The 9,849-nt window shown below is 39.8% G+C and overlaps 1 protein-coding gene across 1 annotated transcript in view; it reads left to right on the top strand.

The window, feature by feature from the left end:
* Positions 1-248: 248 nt before the first annotated feature.
* The window catches only part of nuggc.1 (nuclear GTPase, germinal center associated, tandem duplicate 1), a 31,520-nt gene continuing 21,919 nt past the window's right edge, over positions 249-9,849 (top strand). The window contains exons 1-5 of the mRNA XM_084424387.1: positions 249-360; positions 4,400-6,165; positions 6,726-6,838; positions 6,973-7,005; positions 7,080-7,142. Of these exons, the coding sequence (XP_084280513.1) occupies positions 4,439-6,165; positions 6,726-6,838; positions 6,973-7,005; positions 7,080-7,142 (1,936 nt within the window). The 5' untranslated portion in view covers positions 249-360; positions 4,400-4,438. The remainder of the gene's footprint in view (positions 361-4,399; positions 6,166-6,725; positions 6,839-6,972; positions 7,006-7,079; positions 7,143-9,849) is intronic.

Raw genomic sequence — 9,849 nt, 5'->3', positions numbered from 1 at the left:
CAAACGTCATAATGCTTACAATTCAGTAAATGCAAATATATTATTCACTGATAAATTGGCTTAAATGTAAAAACTCTCAATCTTTAAGATATTAATTTCAGTTAGAGGTCACATTCTTTCTCAGTACATTTAGCAATCAAAACAAGTAAATATATTCGACTGATTTTACAAGTATCCGGTGCAATATAAAGTGAAATAAAAGGAAAAAAGTGTCCCTCTCTCATTGTCTTTGTCTTTTCCTTTATCACAAGAGACACCCACAGTTGAATCAGATCTCACGTCAGAATTCTTACTCAGACATTCGACAGCTGAATCGACTGCAGTGTTCTGCCCCACAGACATTATCCCGAGAGATAAAAGGTAAATTTTCCTTCAAAATATGATGGTGCATTAGGTTAGCTATAATTCTAAAACTTAGTTTATGTCAGACCGTATTTAATCTTCTTTTTTTCTTTTTTTTTTAAACAATCCACAGAAATACATATTAATATTCCTATCTGATTTATCAAATAAGCATTTGACATCAACTATAACAGTGTTTCTCAACCAGTGGGTCGCGACATCATTCTATAGGGGGTCTCGAGACTTTCTCGGTGTTACAACGGCACACCCAATAAGTGCGCATCACAAAAAGCACATAATTGCCTAGGCTATACTTTTACATGAAACCAAATAATTCGTTAGTAAACGCATTGACGGCTCAATCGGACTGAAAAGCCTTCATGTAAACACCTTAATCGATCCAAATGAGCTCGATCCTAATGAAATTTTGATCGGATTGAAAAGGGGTGGTTTATTCCTTTTCTAATCCAACCAAGAGGACATGTACCCAGCAAACACATTTACGTTGTGGCAACGTCTGTGGCACGTTGCATTTCTGCTATGGCGATGTCGCTGACTACGTGCTGGCAACATTGTAACAACGTAGAATTGTAAGCCACAGGGCTGTAGCAACGTTGTTGCGCGACATCCAGCAACGGAGAGATGACGTTCTGACCATTTTTTGTTTTTATGCTAGATAGGCCTATAGATATTCCCCATTTAGCATTTTATGTTTTGAGTTTATTTTTTGATTAGTCAGATGTTAGATAAAAATATTGTTTATCCTTATCAGTAAATTAGCCTATATAATTATAAGCAACACCTGCAAGTGTACACTTTGAAGAGTATGACAGAAGGTTACATTAATTCAACTTTATGAAAACTAACTGCATATGGTAGCCTAATCAAATTGCACTTCCAAAAGTCACACCACACAACGTATTTATAGCAACCTTTTGGCCATGTTGATAAAACGCTGTTATAAGGTTGGGTATGTTGTGCCAACGTTCTGTGTTTGCTGGGGTAAACACTTGAAAGGATTGAAAACCGAAACTGAAAGGACTGCGCATAGTATAGCCTACTGATGTATGTCGCGCTGAACGAGCAGTTCTTCCTGTTGAATAAAGTGCCATATAAATGAGTGTCCCGTCATTCTATAATTCTCATTTCACTGCGTCTGTTTGGAGCAGGACAACGTCCCACCAGTCCTTGTTTCAGACTCTCAACCACAGACGACTGGTTTTGGGCATTTTTACTGCGTGATAAATAGGCCTATAAGCAGCACGGCACAACGGTTCATATGCTCATTGTCTCCAAATTATGACCAGAAATGGATAAATATTAAGTCTGCTGTATAAAACAAGAACCAATGTAAGAGAATAGTTAGTAGGCCTAGCTATGCGCAAAAACAGCGGGAAACTGTAGCCTATATTTGTGCATGTCAAAAAATCTATTCCCATTTGAAGGTTGTGACATATAAAAACACATTACTACCGTAACTTTCTAACGCTGTTTTTCAACTGTCCTATCACAATAATTTATTATTGCCGCGAACGGCTCTTATTGGACAAGGTCCTAGCCTACTCTCTTTACATAATGTTACACTAGCCCCATTGCTATGCCAGACCTTATTATACTGTACGCAGCCACGAAAACAAAAAGCAGGAATAGGCTGACAACAGCTAGTTTGTGTGCAACACTATGAGTCTTGATATGATCATTTCAGAGCAGCAGTCTCAAGTGTCACATTAACGTGAGTAAAAAAATCAGTTTGCCTCATAGTCTGCCTAATTATCTAAAATATTTGTGTGTTTTCGTGAAATTAATTATAATAAGCATATAGGCTAGGCCTAAGGTGTAGCCTAGGTCTAAAGAGGCATTTCGGTTAGGCTATTGATTTATTTCCCGCCTTAGTGGGTCGTATGACTGGCATACAAAAAAGTGGGTCGCAATAGGCAAAAGGTTGAGAAACCCTGATCTATAATTTGATGTTTGTATAAAGATTGGATGTATTTGTACGAAGCAAGAAATTCAAGGAATTTAAGTGGGTGTTAAGTGTTAAAATCTCCTATTCCTTAGTTGTTTTAGATCGGTTTTTAAATCATGACAAGAGACAGAGAAAGCTTGACCAGTTTTAAGCAAATTTTATTTATGTTTTCTTGATGTTTTAGGAAGACACTTGATTTTCAACATGTAACACTGGTTTTGTCACATTCAGTTTAGTTTTGTTCATGGACTTTAAGTGTGTTTTCATCTGTCACATGCAACCCATCCGTCTTCTTGGTTACCGTCATTATTAGTTCATGTGCGTCAGCTGTGTTATGTTCACTACTTAAGTTGCTCCTTCTCCTGCACTCTTTGTCTGGTCACTGTAATACCTACACCGTGTTAATGTGAGTTTCCCTGCCTGTTACCTGGTTCTTGAGTGTTAGCCTGCTATTAAAGTGTTGTTTGGATTTCATCTTCTGAGTCTTCAGCCTGTTCCTGAGTACACCACAGCGTTACAGGTTTATTGATATTATGTAGTGATGGTGAAATGAAGCTTTGTGAAGCACCGGGGCTTTCACCCTCGACTGTATTGTAAAATGGTATTACTCGAAGCTTTTCAACACGTTGCAAATGGTTACAAACTACGACATCTTGTGGTCAAAAGGTGGAAAAGCTGTCTTTCTGTCCTAGAAGACCCATCCATTTTTTTTATTGTTTCATGTAATGGACCAGAAGCCAACCTGATGGTCCTGGAGGTTCCTAGATCGAAATTGAGATCCAGTGGTGACCGAGCCTTCTCAGTGGCAGCTCCCACTCTCTGGAACTCACTGCCCGTAGCTGTACGGACTGCTAGTAGCCTGTCCACCTTTAAATCATTGTTGAAGACTCATTTGTTTGAAGTAGCTTTTGGCACAGGGGAGCCGCCTTGGTGAATGTGTTGTATTCTACTGTATGTGTACCTTTATTCTTAGTATTTTGTTATTTTTATTGTTTTTATTGTTTCAGTATGCGACTAATATTTTGTGTATTTTATTGTGAAGTACTTTGGTAGGCCCTGGCCTTGGAAATGTGCTATATAAATAAATGTGACATTGACATTAATAAAACACTTTGTGCTCTGTAAACCGCAAAGCAATAAAATAATCCTCATAATTCATGTGTTAGTGTTGATGTAGTTCTTACACAATGTATGAACAAACATAAAAAAAAATAATAATAATAAATGGGACAAATTAACGTGTACAGAAACAGTTCTTATGAATCTGCTTTGATTAACAAATGCAGCCTTATTCACATAAACTTTAGCCTCAGTCCTAATATATATATATACAGTATATATATATATAGAAATAAAATAAAATTATTGTGGAATGGTGAAGTGCTTGTGAACTGGGGAGCTGACATTTTATTTTGTGGGTAATTTAAGAAATTTAAGATTCTTATTAAGTAACAGGACTTGTTCAACAGTGTGAGGGCTAAGTCTATTTCTTTTTTTATTTACTACTTCCGAAGGGCATGACACTCGAAACCTGCTCAAGGGGTTTGCACTATTTTCTAATCTGATTCTGAATATGAAGCAGTCACGTGACTGTGTGTAGAAACGAAGCTTCGGACGTCACGGATCACGTGGTTATGGAAAAACGAATCAAGCTCCGATACACTGCTTCAGTGTGAGATGTTTCGTTTTTTTGATACAAGCTTCGAAGCCTCGGTGCCGAACGTCACATCACTAATACTATACTCTGCTCTGTAAGAATCTAAACTTGTTAAGCAGGAAGTGGCATTTGGGGGAGATGCAGATATATATCATGTCTAACACAACACTGCTGCCAAACCAAGTAATGGAATTAAGAATACAGCAAGAAAGTATATTTGTTGACACCACAATGTTTAGAACCGAAAGGAGAGGAAAATAAAACTGGGCATGATACTTGCAGCCAAGGTCATGAGTTCCCAGGCCTGATAAAATGTAAACTTTGAATGCAAAGCATTGAAATCAATTTGGATAAAATGTCTACCATGAAAGTCTCAGAAATTCAATCAGAATACAAAACAAAATGTTCCAACCCTCCACTTTTTGTTTTGACAGGAAACTGAGGATTTTTGGTCTGTGAGAGCAGATCTGTAAATGGCTTCAAATACCATAAACTTCATCACCTGGAATGTTAATGGACTTAAGCGACACAGAGATCAGAAATTTCAAGAACTACAAAATGTGGATGTTATTTTATTTCAAGAGACGCACATTGGAGAAGGAGATGAAAATATTGTAGAAGACTTTAAAGATGAGTGGCATATTTTCTACACAAAGTACACCTCCTCCAGCAAGGGATCAGCCATACTAGTGAGGAAAACACTAGATTTCAAATACATAAGTGATGAAAAAGATAACAGTGGAGCTTATGTTGTGTTGAAATGTAAACTGGAAGGTCAGTCGTACACTCTTGTTAGTGTTTATAATCATCACACAGACACAAAAACCCTTGATAAACTTTCAAGGTACCTGCAGTCAATGACCACAGGGCTGCTGGTGATTGGTGGAGATTTCAACACAGTTCTCAATAGATTTATCGACAAAAAATGGAACAATTTGACAATCAATAGTTCTCATAGTAAACTGCTGTTATTTGTAGAGAAGTTCATGAAATCTCTTCAGCTGGTTGATGTCTGGAGAAGAAAGAACCCCATAAAGCAAGATTATACGTTCTACATTAAAGACTCTCCTGTGTCCAGGCTGGATTACTTCTTTGTTCCAGAAGAATGTATGTGGCGTGTCGGAGTTTGTGAAATAAGAGACTCAGAGAAAAGTGAAAACAAAGACCACCGGCCTGTGTCTTTAGAGATCAACATCCCTGAGATGCCTATTCAGAAAGATCCACAGATACAAACAATCTTCCAATGGCTGAATCTAAAAAAGGATCTTTTGACTGATGAGACTGGTTCATCACTGGGCGAAGAGAGCTCAAATGCAGTCAGTGAGGTTGACATTGTGTCAGCTGTACAATCTCTTCAAGTGTCAGACACACCGAGACCAGACGGCACCCCAGCATCCTCCTATAAAGACAAAATTCAGGATCTAATTTTATACATAAAGATGCTCTATGACAGAATCCACAGCGGTGCGTTTAACTGCTCTGAGACACACTTTAATGAAACTGTGAAAAGTCCACATGATGATAGTCAACACTTTTTTAATGTTGACTACCTCATCATTGCAACTATTCTGGCAAGACGCCTAGATGACGTCATTGAGTCCCTTCCAAAGGGGCGGGTACAAAGAGAGTCAGCTGCTGTCATGATCACTCCCAAAACACATCATGCTTTAATAAGTTGGAGTCATATTAAGGATGAGCTAGAACAGAAAAAACGGTCAAACCCGACTCTGAACCAGGATCTTCTCATGATAGAAAATCTCCTCAGTGATGCAAAAGAAGATTTTTCAGTTGAGAAATACAAACTTCTACATCAGGGCTGCCCTTTGACCCCAGGACTCATAATGTTGGCTCTAAAAAGCTATGCCTCACAGTTATTTGGACATTTAGAAAAGTCTGGCATTTTTATTTTCAAACAAAGTGTGATAGTTTGCTTTCAACCTGAGGACCTAGAAATGGTCAAAGCTACTGTGGAGAACAATACTACTGAAGTATATGAAATAGAGATATTATCCAAAGGAAATGGTGAACTGCTACAATTAAACTGCCTAGGAATTGATGCTAAGGATGAGGACTGGGACAAAGAATCAGAAGAAAACTGCTCTAAAACAGATGAAAGGGATGATGGGAGTAAGGTGTATGAAGAGAGTGAATATGAGTCTAAAATCTCTGAGGAAGACGAATCAATGGAAGTCGATGTAAGGTGAGGATAGTGAATAAAAGGGCATGGGCATTTGGACAAAGAAACCTGAAGTACTCTGAGCACATGGGTTAAAATCCTTCCAACATTCTGACTTTACCCAATGTAAACAATATGCTTTAAACAAACTTTAATGAAGATTAGACGATACTGTCATTCCAAAGTGACTCACAGTTCTTGGGTTTTGCTCAGGAGCAAAAGTGGTGAGCTGGAGCAGAGAAATGTTCCCAACTCGATTATTAAAGTGGCTCATTCATTGTACCATGAGCCATTTAGGTTATAACTACTATCAACCAGTTAGCACCAAACATTTTTTTTACATAATTTGGTCTACTATTTTCCTGTTGATCTCTGTGAAGCTGCTTTGACAATCTGTATTTTATAAAAGCACTATCGAAAAAAATGTGATTTAATTGAATTAACTGGAAATACAATTTGCAGTATCTGTTGATTTGGGACAGTGGTTCTGTACATATTTTGAGGACATCATAATTAGTAAAGCTGTACATTTTATAATTAGTAAAGCTGTACATTTTTTTCCACTTTCTTTTCCCTATAATTAGTAGATCAGCCATTTCTGGACCACTGAAAGAAGAGATGGAAACATTTCATGGGATGAAGAAGAATATACCTCCACTTCTTCCTGTACCATCACAATCTTCATCTTCCTCTGATGGTGAGCAAATAAATTAATTAGAATAACAAATATAATTATAAGTTGTAATTAGTTAGTTGTATAGTTGAAAAAAAGATTGGTTGTTAAGAAAAAACAATATATCTTTAATAAGAATGTATGTTCTTCCCATCCAGGACTTTCCATCCATCCCACAATGACTAGACAAGGTATACAAATTAAAGATCATTGTACATTCTTTGATTGAGGCAAAATAATGAGTGTAATTAATTCTCTGATACAGGTACTAAAAGAAAGCGTGATCATAAATCATCCAACTTGAGTATGGATTCACCGCTGACAATAGGCAAGTAAAAACTGAATCTGTCCACCTCTTACCTGCCACTTGTAACTAATCACTTGGTTGCCTAATAGTCATATAGGTATCACATTCATCCAGCATTCATCCAAACTGATTGTCCTATATAGCGTCACAGGGATGCTGGAGCCTATCCCAGCATCTCAGGCCGTATAATACCCTGGCCTGGACAGATGGCCAGTCCATCACAGGGATAATTCACACAGACATACAATTTAGAGTCTCCAATTCACCTGTCCTGCAATTATTTTGATTGTGGGGGAAACCGGAGTGCCCGGAGGAAACCCACAGCAACACAGAACAGGGAAACACCTTGGCTATGACTGTAACCTCGATTCCCTGAAGAGGGTATGAGATGAGGTGTCGATTAAAGCTGTGGGAACGCTCTGCGTGATTACGTCTTGAAGCACATGTGAAATCAGTCCAATGGTTTGGAAGAACGTCAGAGGCGGTTGACGACATGAACCAGGAAACTATAAATTCTGCCCTAACAAAGCAGCGCTAGCTTCTAATAGGCTGAAGTAAGTTGCTGACAGGCATGTAGGAGGTATGGCAGGGCGATGCAGTTCCTTCTTCAGGGAACCGAGGTTATAGTTGATTGACGCTGTGGAAACTTCTATACTAACGTAACCATAGCAAGAAGTGTCTGTCCTGTGTGAAATTGTGAAGAGCAGCACTAGGATGAGAGCACCTGGGAACCTGGTGTAGAGTCCAGGTTCAGAGAGTAGAACCTCCCGAATGTATGCGGCCTGCCACATCACAAACGTTGTGAAGAGAAACTTCTGACACAAGAGATTTATGGGCAGCCATACTCCTAGTAGAGTGGGAACGGACTGACATAGCCAATGTCTAGCCTACTCATAAGCGAGTGAGATAGCCTCAACTACCCACTTGCTCATTATCTGCTTTGATGCTGGGAATCTTTTGTAAGGGGGCTCAAAACATATGAACAGTTGTTCCGATTTACGCCACAGGGCAGCTCTGTGCATAACCATTCAGTGCCCTAACACAGCAGTTTAATCTTTTCCTGGTCTGGATCATGAAAGGGAGGAGGACAGAAGGAACGTTCCTTAGAAATGTAGCCAGGCCTAGGGTGATGGAACGCCTTGACCCTTCCAGGGGCAAACTCCAGGCACAAAGTTGAAACTGACAAGGCTTGCAGATCTCCTATTCTTTTAAGAGAAGTGAAAGTGAGGAGAAACAAAGCTTTCAAGGTCAGGAACTTGGCTGGAACCTCCTCAATAGGCTCAAAGGGAACCAGGGATAGGCCTTAAAGTACAATGGCCAAATACCAGGTCGGCACCCTGGTGCGAGCTGTGGGCCTCAGACTCAAAGTACCACGAAGGAAACGAGATACTAAAGTGTTTCTCCTTAAAGAGATTCCACCCAAAGGAATGTGGTAAGCAGCTATGGCAACCAGATAAACCTTTAAAGTAGACAGGGATAGCCCTGCAGTTAATAACTCTTGCAGGAACTCCAGCACTTTACCAAAAGGGCAGTTAACTGGGTCCAGCTGACGATCACTGCACCAAGAAGTGAACATTCTCTACTTCAAGGCGTACGGCTTCCTTGTGGAGGGAGCTCTGGATTGAAGTATGATCCCAACAACCTCATTTGAGAGACCAGAGTCTATGTGCTGGGCCCGGCCACCAAAGGGGCCATCAAAAGCAGATGATCTTGGTCCTGGCAAACTCTCTCCAGAACCCCCGGGAGCAGAGTGATCGGGGGAAAGGCGTACAGATGCAGCCTCAGCCACGTCTGTACCATGGCAACCAGTTCAAGAGGAGCTGGATGCGTGAGGGAGAACGGGAGTGGACAGTGAGACGTCTCTCGAGATACAAACAGATCCACTTGGGCCTGGTCGAACACCCTCCATATTTGCCTTACCACCTCAGGATGAAGCCTCTATTCCCCGGGCCTCAGCCCATCTCTACAGGATGAGCTAGACTCAACCAATTGCGATGTAGTTCATGATGCGAATACCCAGAAGGTGCAGAGGCGCTAAAGCTGCAAACATCCACTCAGTTTGTTAAAGTGTGTGATAAAGCTAGACCAAAGGGAATATTCGATATTGGGATGCTTTGTCCCCCAAAGCAAACCTCAGAAACTTCCTGTGATGTGAAAGGATGAAAATGTGCCAGTTGCAAAATAAACGAAAAATAAACCAGTCGCATTTCAAAGTCGTTTGCAAAATGACCGCCAGGTGGCGCAAAGGGACATTTTGCAAAACAGCAGCAATTGCCGCATTTTGAAACGCAAGTGGGGCTAATGTCAATTAACAGTAAGGATTAAATACTACAACTATAGTAATTTCCAAATAAGCCTACAAACATGAAAAATAAAAAAGAGCTATTGACATTTGCTGTACAATAATAAAACAACCTAAAATTTGGTGGAGTTGAAACTGCATGTTATAAAGTAATACTACGTAATACTAAGTAATGCTACGGTTTCGTTCCAATGAACTGCAGTCTACATCTAGTGTATATATCTATACCCGCCCGCGCCCTCAGATCACTGGACGCGGCTGTGTTCAAGAGGTAACAACGATATAAATACTGTTAGTTTTCTCACACAAACCGCTCGTTTCGTGTCTTAGGCCATCAAAGTGTACTTACGATGGGGAATTGTTTAATTTGGACGATGGGGAATTGTTTTAATTTGGACTCTGTGCTTGCTCTTTGAGGTGGTGACC

Source organism: Rutilus rutilus, assembly GCF_951802725.1.
Source record: "Rutilus rutilus genome assembly, chromosome: 11".
Taxonomy (NCBI): Eukaryota; Metazoa; Chordata; class Actinopteri; order Cypriniformes; family Leuciscidae; genus Rutilus; species Rutilus rutilus.
The sequence above is the reverse complement of the archived record's forward strand: the minus strand, read 5'-3'. Positions and strand labels throughout refer to the sequence as shown.